Source organism: Coffea arabica, chromosome 5c (assembly GCF_036785885.1).
Source record: "Coffea arabica cultivar ET-39 chromosome 5c, Coffea Arabica ET-39 HiFi, whole genome shotgun sequence".
NCBI lineage: Eukaryota > Viridiplantae > Streptophyta > Magnoliopsida > Gentianales > Rubiaceae > Coffea > Coffea arabica.
The window spans coordinates 32,768,533-32,783,576 of record NC_092319.1 but is presented as its reverse complement, the minus strand read 5'-3'; the positions used below and the strand labels follow the sequence as shown (position 1 = coordinate 32,783,576).

At 36.1% G+C, this 15,044-nt stretch overlaps 3 protein-coding genes across 4 annotated transcripts; all 3 read right to left on the bottom strand.

Annotated features, from left to right (window-relative positions):
* Positions 1-1,151: 1,151 nt before the first annotated feature.
* On the bottom strand, positions 1,152-2,677 carry LOC113689288 (spermidine hydroxycinnamoyl transferase-like). The gene has a single exon (XM_027207081.2). It carries the CDS (start codon positions 2,654-2,656, stop codon positions 1,274-1,276), a length of 1,383 nt encoding a protein of 460 aa, XP_027062882.2. The 5' UTR covers positions 2,657-2,677; the 3' UTR covers positions 1,152-1,273.
* Positions 2,678-4,983: 2,306 nt separating this feature from the next.
* On the bottom strand, positions 4,984-14,411 carry LOC113689283 (uncharacterized). Of its 2 annotated transcripts, XM_072050770.1 has the most exons (8): positions 8,333-9,129; positions 8,021-8,227; positions 7,827-7,916; positions 7,630-7,725; positions 7,242-7,552; positions 6,843-6,921; positions 6,634-6,688; positions 4,984-5,249 (listed from the first exon to the last, which is right to left on the bottom strand). In XM_072050770.1, exons 1-7 carry the CDS (start codon positions 8,606-8,608, stop codon positions 6,635-6,637), a joined length of 1,113 nt encoding a protein of 370 aa, XP_071906871.1. In that variant the 5' UTR covers positions 8,609-9,129; the 3' UTR covers positions 4,984-5,249; position 6,634. The 2 variants fall into 2 exon arrangements, 1 of the variants encoding a protein (XP_071906871.1); XR_011815062.1 differs by lacking the exons at positions 6,843-6,921; positions 7,242-7,552; positions 7,630-7,725; ... (1 more) ...; positions 8,021-8,227; positions 8,333-9,129 and adding exons at positions 13,153-13,227; positions 14,151-14,411.
* LOC113689785 (uncharacterized) lies at positions 9,537-11,803 on the bottom strand. The gene is made up of 4 exons (XM_027207561.2): positions 11,134-11,803; positions 10,777-11,061; positions 10,599-10,698; positions 9,537-10,495 (listed from the first exon to the last, which is right to left on the bottom strand). The coding sequence occupies exons 1-4, from the start codon at positions 11,727-11,729 to the stop codon at positions 9,689-9,691; spliced, it is 1,788 nt and encodes a 595-aa protein (XP_027063362.2). The 5' UTR covers positions 11,730-11,803; the 3' UTR covers positions 9,537-9,688.
* Positions 14,412-15,044: the final 633 nt, after the last annotated feature.

Sequence of the window (15,044 nt, the reverse complement as noted above, 5' to 3'; positions counted from 1 at the left end):
TCAAAACACAACTGGACCACATATGCATTTTATCCATGTCAACCGTTTCAGGTACAAAATTTGATAAAACATAACTAGCATCATCTCAGCAGTTAACGTGCATACACAACATGATATATGGACTATAAAGCTTCTTATCTTCTCTTCACGATTCAAAGATTGGTCATTAGGCCATTTATTAATTGTTTGATGTGTTGGGTCGTATAGTTTGCAAAAGCTTTTGCTCATCTTTTAAGAAAGATTCGTTAATCATCTAAAAAATGATTTATGGGATACAATTCTTCTCGATATTGGAAAACATGTTGTAATCAGACTCGTGAATAATCGATATTGGTATAAGAGTAATACGCAGGTGTCCTGAATTTGATACACAACATCATTAACTCTTTGTCTCACAAAAAAGCATCACCTTTATAGATATTTCTTAAATCTCATTTATAGAAACAACCCTTGTAAGCGTCGTATTGTTCTGGAGTATGCTCTAACCCATGATGGTAATTGGAGATAAACTTTAATTTACTAAAAAAAAATGCATGATGACAGAGTGACAGGTCTTATTTACAATGTCTTGCACCATTAATTATCCCACAAATTCAGTATACTGTATATGCTCAAATCATCAAATGTCTTGCACCATTATTTACAATGTCTTGCTACAGATGTTATATTTACTTTAACCGATTTTTCTTTTCAGAAGAAATCATTTCTGTCCTCTCGGCTGGCAGAGAGTATATTCCATGACGAATACATCAATTATACTTACCACAACATACATAAATCGTAAGGAACATTGATAGAGATCACTCAATCCAAACTGTACATCAACTTCCATCATCAGTTCTTTTCCAACAAGTGATTTGAATGAACCTAGATATGATAATAGATCTGAGACGTGGAGAATCGAAAAACAAATCTTGTGTTAGATATAATAATCTCCAACAGAATTAGATAATAATGTTCAACCAAATAGATCAATTTATTTTACTCGATTGCTTTAGTTATTTCATATGTGCTTTTCTTTTTCTTTTTAATCAACAAACATTCTTAGATATGCATCTAAACGAATTTCTTTAAACCAAAATTAAGATACCCATCATTATTATTTAATGAAAACATAAAAAATGACCATTGAAAAAGAAAGCAAGCTCTGCTAATGCACAAGTTAAAATACTAGTTCTCATAGGAGTAATTATAATTCAAATTATACAGAAAATAGGCAAACACATACTTGAAACTCATGGAAAGTGATAGTAGGATCGTCTTTGTCTGTACCTCAATCCTCCTTATTCATATCTCCAAATATCTCGTAAAAGTAATATTTGAAACTCTTGATATATTCCTCTTGGAAACACACACTAACCACTACTTCACTGTGACGGTCACCACAAAGAACAAAATCCCCATCCCCATTGTGAGATACTTCAACCATGGCTAATGATTTCCCCCAGCCAAAATCTAGGTCATTGAATGGGAACGTCAACCAGCTTGAAATGGTGAGGTTAGGATTGCCGAGATATTCCATATGGTCATGTCTTTCTTGAAATTTGGATAAATCTGTTTGCATCTGCAGAAATTCTACCTCGGAATATAGAAATTCACTTGTTACTGCTAGGATGGCCTTCCTTATCTTGGCTGCTGTATTAGCCAATGTACCTGTTAACAAGTTGCCTGACGAATCCACAGATCGGATATAAAGCATTGCATTACCAAAATATCCAACAGGCAATGGTGGTTGAATAAGTTTGCGAAAATTAATTGGAAATGACAACACTGTAGGCTGTTCATGGATGAGTAGTCTGGCCCTGCATGCACATCGCCACAGGTGTGCCGAAATCACCTCAAATGTGCTGTAGGGCCGTTTCATGGCGGGAACTGTGCCATCACTGGCGAGACTCTTCAAAAACTCAATTTCTTTTGTCGATAGTTTTAGCAAATCTATCGAAGTTTTCTTCTCTTGTTGGATTTTTGCACTTGTTTTCCCGATCACTATTGGTAATGGTAAATGAGGATTTGCAGCGTGCGAATTCACATCTATTCTTTCTCCACCACTTCTTGGAACCCTTGTATCACCTCGTAGAACTCTCCTGTCTAGGAAGGGCTTAGTGAAAATGGTGTTGCCACTCGCTAAGCGAGCCCATTCCATAATGAAGTGGAATGCACTCTGTCCATCAGCAATTATATGTGAGATGGCTATGCCGAGAGCAATGTTCTCATCTTTGAATTTTGTCACTTGTATGGCCAACAATGGGAGATTTTCCATATCATTGTAGTTCAGTGAAGGGACAAGATTATGAAACATTGGGCTTGGTGAAAAATCTCCTATTTGATCAAGAGTTTCCTGACAAACTGCTTCAAGTAGTTGAGCTCCGGCGGAAATGCAATTTAACTCCATTCGACCACCTTCCATTAGCACTATCCGTCCTGCCAAAGGGTAGAAGTGCACTAGAGCCATGGCCAACGAGCTCTTTAGTTTATTAATGAGGGAGCCGTCTTGTGTGAATTGTGGTGGAGGAGGTTTGTAGAAATGAACAGTGGGAATATGGATTAAAAACCCAGTTTGATCAAATAGACTCAATGGCATATGACCTTGGAATGTTGGAGCAGATGGCTTTACTAAGTAAGAATTTTTGAACGTAATGTTCAATTTTTGTTCCATTTTAACAAGAAATGGAGAAGAAGGTGGTTCCAGGATAGCAAAGGAGTGGCAAAGGAGGATTTCAGAAGTCGGGAGTTTTTATTGGTGATGGTAATATGAAAGGGTGAAGTACATCATAGCTCACTAAACACACAGCCCAATTGGGGCTAATGGGCTATATGCGAAATGTTCAAAATAACCCTTCAAAACACTTTAGGAGTTTAATGGGTTGTTTGGAACGAAAAAATGTTTAATGGGCAAAATGAAACTTTTGAAAAATTTAGTGATCTCCGGTGAACTTTACCCTAATATGAATAAATGGTTCACAAATGATTTCAACTTTGTGGATGGTGATTAAATTTAATCAATTTTTTTAGAACCATTTAATAATGGATCTAAATTGATGGATTTAAATGGATTAAATAAAAATTAATTATTTATTTATAATCTAATTAAATATTTTGGTTATTTTATTGTTTTACCATTTTTGGTACTATATTGATACTTTTTTTATGTATGTGTTAATTTAATAGGTTCATATCCATCAATTTTCTCGTGTTTGGGTAAGTCCACAAAATAGTTTACCAAAAATTTATCCCTCAAGGTTTCGCTACCTGGCAGCCTCATTCCCACCTCTTTCAAAACAATCATTTCTTCTCTTTCTTCCCCGCTTGGAGCCTTGGATCTGAACGCAACTATTCCCTCGATTGCCAACCTCTCCTTCTTTACCACCTCAGTTCTTGTGGCTTGACAATTATTTAAGCACAAAGGAGAACATAAGAGAGGGACAGACGCGTATTTTTGGAATTTAGCCAATTCTAGAATTGAATATTTAAATATATACAGGAGAAGTTGAAGACCTGGAAATAGTCATTACCAGCATTGGGTTTCATCATTAGAAGAGAAGGAGAAGGGTGGGACGGCGTGAGGTGTGGTGGGTGGGTTATGCGTTTGGGTTTGATCATTAGATGGCGTCACCAACTGCGAGACCTCAAATCACATGTTCGGTTGGCAGTGTGTCGTCGTAGAATTATTATGCTGAGGTGATGGATTGTAGAGATCGCCAACTTCATTCTATGTATCACGAGATTACCAAGGGAAAATTGCTAAAATGGACTGTCATAGTTTTTTTTTTTTTGCCCTTGTTTTCCTTTTTTCCTTGGGAAATACAAAATAATCCTATCTGTTGGTATTTCCAGAAAATGAGTGCATACACGGTACATTAATTAGGTAAGTAGATTTTTAATAGGGTTAATTCCACTTTGTCCCCTCAAACTTTGGACAATTATCCACTTCAGTCTCTAAATTTTAAAATGGGACACTTAAGTCCCTAAACTTATAAATACCTCCCAATTAAGGAAAATTGTTGACAGAATGCTGAATGCCGTTGGTGGTTGAAGTGTCCCATTTTATAAGTTTAGGGATTTAAGTATCCCATTTTATAAGTTTAGGGATTTAAGTGTCCCAATTTATAAGTTTTAGGGACTTAAGTGTCTCATTTTGAAGTTTAGGGACTGAAGTGAGTAATCGTCCAAAATTTGGGGGTACAAAGTGGAATTAACCCTTTTTAATATGTGTGTGTGTGTGTGTGGTGCATAGAAGCTAGTTTTTGCCGGGGAGACTCGATTTGGACCAAATGATGGTGTACTGAGTCCTACAGCTGCAAAGATATAGAGATGTTTACAAGAAAAAATTTCATAAAATTAAAGTATCTATACGTAGGAATCTTTTACCAAGAAAAATGGTGATTGCAACAGGAAATGTCTGCATATCCTTTTTTTTTATTTTATATTCTGGATTCAACCCCTCCAATTCATATATTTGGTTATGTCATTACTTTGGTGCTTTTGCTTTTCATTGATCCCTTACCACCACCCAAAAAAAGAAAAAAGAAGAAGAAATAAAGATTGGGCAAACTAATCAGTAAAACAGTAGTGTTTCATGAGGAAAAAAATCTATTGAGGTGATCTAAACAAAAGTTTGGTAGGATGTTTTTCCTTGGAAACCAACACTACAAGAAAACTGACTTTTCACGACGCCAGAAATATGCTGCAAAAAGTCCAAAAACCGCCGCGAAAACCTTTTTGCGGCACAAATGTGACGGAATTAAATTGTGCCACAAAAGTAGCCGTTACAAAAGAAAACGACACAATTTTTCAACATGTCACATGCATTTGCATCACTCTTTGCGACGCCAATTTGAGTGTCACAACTCTACTTGCGGCACAAAAAATGCGCTACAAAATGTCCACAATGTCATGCGACAAAAACTTGCGTCGCAAAAAAGTCACCAATATAAAGACCAGAAATCAATTTTTTCATGGTACAATAATTATCATGCTCAAACATCCTAAAATCGAATATTATAACAAAATATAGTTCCACAATACACTAGAATAAAGTACCATACATTGTTTTAGTCAAATTCTACAAACTTTATCATTTAATATTGTTCGCTCCAATTACAAGATGTTTCATATATTCCAAAATGTGCTTGAATTCAAAAGTACAGCACTTCATCATACATCTCTCAAAAACATCTTCATATCTCCCAATCCGCATGCTTCCAATGTACCATCAAGTCCAGGGCTGCAAAGTGTATTCTATTAGTCCCCTGCTCATATAACCCCAGCCCATTAAGCATGAAGAAAACGTTAATATAACAATAGATACTGAAACGGAATTTGTAATTCAACCTTTTCACAGACAGGGACAGAGCCAGAAATTTATTTTTGGGGGGGCTGAAGTGTATTAAAAAAATTTTTTTGTGACGAAATAAATATATTTAATAAGTAAAATTTAGAATCAATAATTATAAAAATAATAAAAACATATAATTATACATACCCAAAAATTTGTTATTGATTAACACTTGAAGTATTGGTAGTTGTTGCACTCGAATAATTCAATTCTTTTTTTTTTTAAGGTTGAGAACTAGAAATAGTAATTTATTTTAACTTTTAAATCTTGAGAACTAAAAGTGCATTTTTTTTTCAGTTTGGTAAAATATGACGACTTTGTAAAGCTTAACACCTGCTTGAGAGGAAAAGTAAACACAGATGGTTTACTCAGGAATAGAAAAATAATGACAAGTTGAACAACAGAAAAGAACATTACAATGTACTATGTGTCTAGCTTGTGTACAGAATACAGTCTTGATCCAATTGTGATCCATGCCACTTAGACTAAGCAATAACTGCTAAAACTTCAAATTCATTCACAAAATGTAATAAGGTCTCCAAAAGAGAGAATGGGAAAGACTTTGAGAAGTTCCATTTGCAGTGGGCAAAGACTTGACGTACTCAAACTAAACAAAGCTGGATATTTGGAACTTTCTTGACTTTAGGCTGCCCATCCAGCATTACTACTCAATTCTGCACAGACTGGAAACCACCTCAATTGCCATAAATTCCATACAAAAGGTCAATGTCCACTTTGGGGACCAGGCCAGTTAAGAAGCACCCAAATAATGAAAGCACCACACCCATCCATTAATTTAACGTCGCGTTATCAAGCTGGCATATTGCCCATGAATTCTTCATCCTCTTAGCCAGGAACCTTCTTGTCTCGTTCTCACTCGGCCAAGTATAAAAAGACATTCCCAATGCTGATGTCCTCGCTCAAATCCAAAGCTATCTGATCATATACTAGCATATAAATTAACCCCCGCTTCAATTCTTCTCTAGAATTTCACCTTACGACTTTCATACTAGGGATTTCTTCCAGTTAGTATTATTACCAAAATCTAAACCAATGGCCGCCGGAATCCCCTATATATAGGGGGTTTTCCGGCGGCTTGGGGGGGGCTTAAGCCCCCACCAGCCCCCCCTTAAATCCGTGGCTGTTCACAGATACTGAAAATTAAGACCACTTCTACTACATTATGTCCCATAAATAGCTGGCTAAATCTTAACAAAAACAGCTCGTCTTCCCAATCATACAAATACTCAATGGAAAACTTGACAGAATAGAGTTATTTCCAGAAACTTTTCCAGTACCTCAAGCAAGTCGTTTGCAAGTAGTCCTGCTCCTTTTCTTCTTTGTATGATGGTTCTGGTATAACAAAAGACTAGTCAATTAAATATCAACAAGGAGCTCACGCACAAATAGTCATCAACAAGGAAGTCATGCACAATTCAATATCAACAAGGAACTCAGCAAAATTGGTCATCTATAGAAGGACCAACTCAAAGTACGCATACTATACCTCAAGAATATCAGCAATTGAAGAAACTTTTTTATTCATTTCACACTTGTTTATTTCAGCATCATTTGTTCCAACTTCCTTGTACATTTCAGCATCATTTGTTCCAACTTCCCTGTTCATTCTATCACCAACCTGTTACATTATCAACAAAGTGTGAAGAAAAGAAAATCAGGCCATAGCTGCTGATATTTCAGAGAGTTTGAACACAAAATCGAATTGTATGAATTAATATACAACCTCTAATGAGTTCGAAATTTGAGATTGTTTTGCTGCATTCATTTCTTTTCTTTGGAGTGATGCCAAGTCACATGTGGATGCCCTCTGGAGGAACAAAGATCAATAGTAACTAAAGCAATAAAAAAATTAGAAAAACTATAATATTTAACCAAATAGTTATCCCAAACCATTCTTGCTTCAAATTGAGCAATCAACTCCTCCTTAAAATCTGCCAATTTCGAATTCATTTCTTCTCGTAGTTCACCACGTATGATTTCCACTTTCTCATTCACTGCATCCTCAAATGCTTTCTTTTGTCCAGCATTCATGTTATCTGACATCCTATACACGTCTTTTGGAGTCGCACCTACCCCATAAGTTCGAAGACGACCTGGTTTTTCAGGTCCAAGAATATTTTCATAGAGTATATCTTTCACAAAATTATCATCCCTGGATGTCTCTGGCAGTTTTTGTATTTCCTCATTCATAGTTGCCTAAATTGAAAAACAGACAACAGAAAGAATTATTTATGAAGTAAAACCAATAAAAAGTGACTAAAAGCTATTCTTACAATTGTTTGTGAAGTCAACTCATCCATTTGTTTTCCTTGTCTTGAATGAATAAAAACGTCTAGTTTCGAAGGCTCTTTTCCAGTTTTAATCCGAAGCTGCCACATATTCAATGTACAAACTAAAGTGTTAATATTTCTAAATAAGACTATGTTCCAGAAAAAATTGCTAGAAACATAAGCATTAGAATTTAATATACCTCTTCCCTGAGGTTCACATGATCTTTTCGCCCTGTTCGATGTGGCATCTTTTGTTTTTTTCGATTCTTGCTATTAATCTTGCTTTGCTTCTAATTATGTACAAAACAGAAAAAGGTAGTTAACAACACATCAAAATCATAATAGCACTAGAATTTAATTCAAAAGCAAAGGAGATGTGACAATAAATACATGCCTTGACATCTTCTGAGCTCCAATAATCAACCAAAATAGGCCATTGATCCTCCTCAACTCTTGCAGGACAGTGTGCTAATAGCCATGACCTGTGCCTCCTATAAGGAGTGAAATACATGCTCTTGACTTTTGATTTCCAATTTCTCCACAATTTGCTGACCCTTATCATTTGTACTTTCTTGCATGTATCATCAATATTTGTATTTCTCTATCAAAAATTACAAAACAAAAGTTTAAACATTCACAAGCTACAAGATTGTATGAAATAAAAAGAAAAAAAAATGTTGCTAACTTTGATAGTGAGTCAAAATACCTTAATATCTTCCCAAAATCTCTCCTTAGATCCTTCAGGCATGGCCCTCCAATCTGTGTACGTGAGTGGTAATTTATTACCATCCTTTACTAAGATTCCTACTTGACTTATATACTGTGTAGCATTAGGACCAATTACTTGACCCCGTGCATTCCAAACTAACTCCAATTTCTTTCCACCACCCCAACCAGCACTTCGTCTGGCTAGTCCTCTACCACTATTGTCTCCTGTGTACAAAAAACACATACACATACAAAAGAAAAAATTGTGATTCATATAATTTTTTTTATGAATATTATACAAAGCTTATAATAAGGAATGCTAGACTCAAAACTATTTGTGGTAATCTTTTCTTTTCCAACCGACTTTCTTCACTAGAATCATCATCATCAAAAGTACCATCAAAGACATCCTCTATGTCTTCTGAATCATATGAAGAACCTGATCCAGCTTCAGAATCATTGTTATCAAAGGAATCTGGTTGCTCACGATGGTCTACTAGTGGTTGAGAATGAAAGCCTTGACCGATATGTGAATTAGGATGGGAATTTAGTTGAGAATCAGCCTTGGAGTTCAACTGATGTGAATTGGCTTTAGAGTTGAACTGAGAAGCAGCAATAAAGCTAGAAGCTGAGTTTGAATTTGAATTGGAGTCATGTGATTTCGCTTGACAATTAGGTCGAGAAACAGAGTTTGAGCTAGATGTAGGGTCTATGCGTATTCCAGGCATTGCCCCAATGAATTTATGTGCTGGAGGCTTTGAATAATGACTGGGGCAAGTCTGATAAGATTGAGAGCTTGACTGTGAAACAGGGTTCAAACTATTAGTGGACTCAATATGCGCTCCGGACATTGGCCCAACAACTTTGCGGGGCCCCTTCTTACTTGGTGCCATGGAAAACCTATAAAAGCAGCTTCTGATTTTTGAAGGCAAAGTTAAGTAAGATGATTAATTTTACTGGCTTTTTTCAGAAACCAATCACATAATTCAGCAAGAGAGTGTTGTATCATCTTACTTTTGGAGTTTAAGTTTCTAAAATCTGTAAACACAAAGAACATATACATATTAAGGAACTATAACCCAATGAAACCAACATTACCAACTTGCTAATATGAACATAAGGAATCATAAATTGAACATAAGGTAAATCCAGCATTACCAACCTGCTAAAAAAAAAAGTAGAATGCAGGTTATCAAGGAGACTAATATGAACATAAGGAATTATAAATTGACATCCAAGGCAGTGAAAATGATCCCACAATTAATATTTTTCATACTAATCAGTAACTTCATCTAATATTGGCATATCTAAACTTCATCTAACAAAATGTTAGGATTATATTCCAAAATTAGAGTCAATCATCAGCCTTGTCTCCTTGTTGGGCTTTATCAAAAAAATCATCATCATCACTTGTATCATCAATCGTATTGTCAATCCCTAGATTATCCTCATCAGAGAAGAATCCATCATCAACTTCAGCAACGTGTGCCTTGGATTTTGTAGTTTGTGCATCAAGTATAACTCCATCAACACCTTCCCTAACCCATGAAACATTACTATCCTCAGAATTATTGTTATTAACATGTTGCCAAGCAGAATGCTCATCCTGGATATCTTCACATATGTTAATTTCTGGATCAATAATGAAAAGATCTCGAGGGGTCATCTTGACAACTATATTCCATTCAGGTTCCAATGCATCCCGAGCATACCAAGCTTGCTGTGCTTGAGAGGCCAGGATGAAAGGCTCATCATTCTTCGTGTTTTGCTTGTACAATATATGATCAAAGTTAACAAGTGTGAAGTTGTGTTCATCTTGTTTCATTCCAATGACGTTATCAACCCAATCACACTTGAACATCACAAATTTAATGTCATTTGAGTATCTCAACTCAACAATATCCACTAAGACCCCATAGTATTCTAAAATTCCAGATATAGGGTTCTTATCCTTTGTACTAGCGAAACTATTGGCACTAGCATTCACAAATACACCACTATTTTGAGTTTGCCTTCTCATCTCACGCTTCTTAGTATGGAAACGAAAACCATTAACAATGTAACCAGAATAGCTTTTTGCCCACTTATCAGGACCAGCAGCCAAATAAGCAATTTCTTTATAATAATCATGGCAACTATTAGATTTTTCCAAATCTGCAACCTACAAGTTTTGAACAAAAACTGTTATTGTATGTTAACTCTAGAGAATATTAAATATATGAAAATGAAGCTCAATTAAATTCACTACTGAATTTAAAACTTACATGCTTCTTAAACCACTTGTAAAATGTTTCACTATGAATTTTCTCCCTTTCATAGTTTGACATGCGTGGTTTTTCCAGTTTTAGCAAATGCTTATGGTCCCTACATTAGTCATTAAATACTTTAATGAAAGCAATAATTCATGAGTTATTGATTAAGTTTGATAAACTGTGAACTTACCTGCGAAAAGGATCAACAGTTTCAAGATTTCCAAGAACATAACGATGAGCTTGAACCCAAGAGACATCATCTAAATAGATGACCTCTTCTTTTCCTAAGGGACGGCCAATCTGTCTATTTAAATATTCATCTTCATAGTTCCTAGGTGGGCGATTCAACTTTGATTCAATATTGTCCAAGTACATGGAACAGAATGCCATACATTCTTCCGCCAAGTAGCCCTCTGCTATTGAACCTTCAGGGTGACTTCGACTCCGTACATAATTTTTCAAAGTACACAGATACCTATGCATAGAATTTATATTAATATCGGTGGTGATTTTTCAATGTACATAGATTAAGTTGATAATCTTTTACCTCTCAATAGGATACATAGACCGAAATTGAAATGGTCCACCAAGTTTCGCCTCTTCAGGCAAGTGAACAAGCAAATGCTCCATGATATTGAAAAATGGAGGTGGAAACATCTTCTCAAGTTCACAAAGGGCCAGTGGAGTACAGTCCTCCAAAGTTTCACAATCTGCTACAGTAAGCACTTTCGAGTATAATTGCCTAAATATATCTCGTAACTCAATGATAATTCTGCAAACATGTTTAGGCAATATTCTTATCACAGCAATGGATAACAATTGTTGCATTAATATGTGACAATCATGACTCTTTAACCCAGAGATTTGTCGTTCTTTAATATTCACACACCTCGAAATGTTTGATGCATAACCATCAGGGACCTTGACAGTTTTTAGCACATTACAAAAAATTTCTTTTTCATCTTTGCTCATTGTGAAGCATGCAGGTGGAAGAAACACTTTGTCACCCTTAGATTGTGGGTGAAGTGCCTTTCTTATCCCCATTTCTTTTAGATCATATCGAGCATTAATGTCATCATTTGTCTTGCCCATCCCCAACAGTGTCCACAAGAGATTCTCCAAGAAATTCTTCTCAATATGCATTATATCCAGATTATGTGGAAGCAAATTATCCACCCAATACGGTAACTGAAAGAATACATTCAATCTTTTCCAATTATACCTACATATGGGACTTTGTTCAAAGTCATTATTATCTTGAATGGGTTAAATCCATCCGCTGCAAGTCCAACACGAACATTGCGAGGATCACTAGCAAAGCTTGGGTGCCAGTCATTAAAATGCTTCCAAGCTAAAGAGTCTGCCGGATGCCTCAATTTTCCATCCTTGATGCACTCCTCTTCATGCCATCTCATTAATGAAGCAGTCTTTGATGACATGAACAGCCTTTGGAGACGTGGTTTCAAAGGAAAATAGCGAACAAGCTTTGCTGGAACTTTGTTAGCTTGTTCACTTGAATCATCGGATTGTTTTACAATTTGCTTATACCTAGGAGTTCCACACTTTCTGCAAAAGGTTTCATGTTCTGTCTCCTTCCAATAAATCAAGCAATCATTGGGGCAAGCATGAATTTTATGGTAGCTAAGACCCAAGTCTTTAACAATCTTCCAAGCATCACGATAAGAGCTTGGAAATAATTCATTCTCAGGAAAAACTTCCTTGAGAAGCTCCAGTAATATTGTCATTGAGTTGTTGCTCCATCGACAAAGAGACTTGACATGCAACAACTTGATGACAAATGATAGAAGAGTAAAATTTTTACATCCAGGGTATAACTCTGTTTCGGCATGCTTCAGCAACTTAAAAAACTTATTAGTCTCTTCATCACAGGCTCCTCTAAGTTCTTCTAAATTTATGTTAGAATTCTCTTCAAGTGTTCTTCCAAGTGTTTCGTGTATCAATTCATTCATGTCATCATTTTCAATGCGCCTAAACACTCCATTGTTCATATTTTCTTGATTGAAGTCCCATGGATCTTCACCATGATAAATCCAATTTGTATAAGTGGTCAAAAACCCCTTCATTGTTACATGTGCACGCACAGTTTCTTTCTTTCTTCGTTCTGAGTTTTTACATCGCCTACATGGGCAATATATTCTACTCCCAACCTCCTTCTTTTTGTAGGCAAATTTAAGGAAGTCATTCAAACACTTTTCAAAGTACGGATTATTGACTCGGTCTTCAATAAAGATCCAAGACCTATCATCCATTCTACAAGAAACAAGATTGAGAAGGCAAGAAAAGAGACCTTATAAACAGAATTGAAAAATAGCAAATTTATTAACATGCAAAAAAAATAAAAAATAAAGTGCAGCATGTGCATCCCAGTTTGCTATGCTCATAGTGGAATGCGATGTTAATAGTTAACCCAACTTCTCAATGCCAAAAGAATGTGGTGAATTTATGTCAATATGCAAACCAGTGTTCTGTTTGCAAGAAAAAGAAACATAGATAAATCAGGGGAGCTAGATTGTCTTACAAATTCCTAATTGCAAGAAACACTTACATGAAGAACTTAGTGAAGGCTGCTTCAATGGGCCCTCTGAGAGAGGCACTTACTCAGGGATTTGAAATCACAAAGCTGAAAAAGGAGGATATGAGGCCCGTAACAGTGAAGGTAATTTACAGCACATAGAGAAAATTAAAGAACAGAACCTATCTAGGAATACATAAATCTCGCTGCACTGCCTCCTTGTACAGTTTAAAAATGGAACTTTAATAACCTGAAGGATGAAAGGAATAATATCTTTTTGTGGTTTTGGTTTTCTATAGGACTTTGAGAATGCACTTCAGGAGGTTAGGCCTCTTCTCACAATCTTGTTCTTCAAGTGCATCCGATAAACATAGTTTGCTGCTGCAATAAAAATTTACCAATAAACTGTGCCCAACCATTTGGAAAATCACAGTCATGAAGCATGCAAGTCTAGTCCAAGGCACTCATTTTACTAGCCCACTAACCTGAGAGTATAACAGTCATTCCTCTGTTAGTGCCTATTACAAACTACTGCTGATTGTTCAGTGATTTTCAGAAGAGTAACATCCTCTGTCTTTCACATCCAACCTTGATTGACTTCAGATAAATGCCATAGAAGGAAATTTTGTTATGACGTTACATAAACGCAACATGCAAGCTCTACTTCCAGAGCAAACCAGATAAAGATGCACTAGCATCTGTGCCAACCTATTTGGAAAATCATGTCAAGCGTGCAAATCTAGTCCATGGCACGCATTTTACTAGTACAGAAACCAAGAGTAAAATCTACTGTTGATTGTTAAGTGATTTCCAGATGAGTAATATCCTTGTCTTTCTCATCCAATCTAGATTAACTGCAGATAAATTCCATAGAAGAAACATTCGTTATGACATTACATAGTCAGAGCAGACAAGAAAAGATACAATAGCATATGCTAAGAAACATGATCCGAACTCGAAACCCTAACAAGTCTCTAGATGTAAAAACATCGATTCATTAAAAAAAAAAGAAAAAAAGATAGCAATATTACCAGTTGGAGCGAGACAGAGGAAAAGGAGTGAGTAGAGTAGATAGATCTGCAATCAAAAGTTCTGTAGGAAAAATAGCTTGGATTTGGAGTGCGGCGGAGGATTCCAAAGAAAAAGAGATCGTTGTGTGCTAATGCGTGCGAGGAGGACTGATTTTGGGGCCGGAAGAGCGGCTGCCCTGCCGCTGGTGCTAGGTGGACGCGGATCGAGTTGGCCCAGATTTGACCTGGGGAATATGACGAGTAGGGACTGGCGTTCTCCTTCACCTTTTACTTCATCGATAAATAAGGGACTTGCTACTTTCTGGAATACATTCTATTATTATCGAAAAATAAGGGAATGGATCTAGCTCATGTGAAGGCACCCTGAACTTATTATCAAGAAAGGACATGTGACCTGAAAATATTTGAAACAAATATAATTTATTTCAGGGTGCCTTTACTAAAAGATAAACCCCTTCCTGCTTTTGGGGGCTTATCGATACCTTTTTACAAGGGATCAATATGTGGATTGTGCTAGGAAACTATCTTTTATGGGTTTTATTAAAACTATGTCATTTTTATGTAAAGATTAGGAACCGTTGTGAAATTTGCAGCACAAATTGAAATTTGCTGCTTATTTACCGCACTTTCTCCTTGTGCCACAGCAAAAGCGTTGCAAAAAGCCCGTTTTCTTGTAGTGCAAGTGTACATGGAGGAATATCTCTGCATGAGCTTATTACACGTGTGTGGATTAAAACAACAAGTGTGCTTGTATGTGCAGAAATGTTTTCATGTGTGAAAATATGTGCATGTACGTGAAAATGAGTTTGTGTATAAAGAAATTATTTTGTGTGTAAATGTGTGTAAGAGGGTATTATATATTAAAATGTATAAAATTATATGTTGGGTCATATT

Bases quoted from the DNA above. Each gene is read 5' to 3' on its own strand.
- LOC113689283 (XM_072050770.1), bottom strand. From the start codon at position 8,608: ATGAATCACAATTTTTTCTTTTGTATGTGTATGTGTTTTTTGTACACA. The intron at 7,553-7,629 runs GTAAGAATAGCT...TTTTCAATTTAG, and splicing joins AGTTGACTTCACAAACAATT to GCAACTATGAATGAGGAAAT. The intron at 6,922-7,241 runs GGATAACTATTT...TGAAATGTACAA, and splicing joins TTTGAAGCAAGAATGGTTTG to GGAAGTTGGAACAAATGATG.
- LOC113689785 (XM_027207561.2), bottom strand. From the start codon at position 11,729: ATGCATATTGAGAAGAATTTCTTGGAGAATCTCTTGTGGACACTGTTG. The intron at 11,062-11,133 runs GTAAAAGATTAT...TTCTATGCATAG, and splicing joins TCTATGTATCCTATTGAGAG to GTATCTGTGTACTTTGAAAA. The intron at 10,496-10,598 runs GTAAGTTTTAAA...CAAAACTTGTAG, and splicing joins ACAAGTGGTTTAAGAAGCAT to GTTGCAGATTTGGAAAAATC.
- LOC113689288 (XM_027207081.2), bottom strand. From the start codon at position 2,656: ATGGAACAAAAATTGAACATTACGTTCAAAAATTCTTACTTAGTAAAG.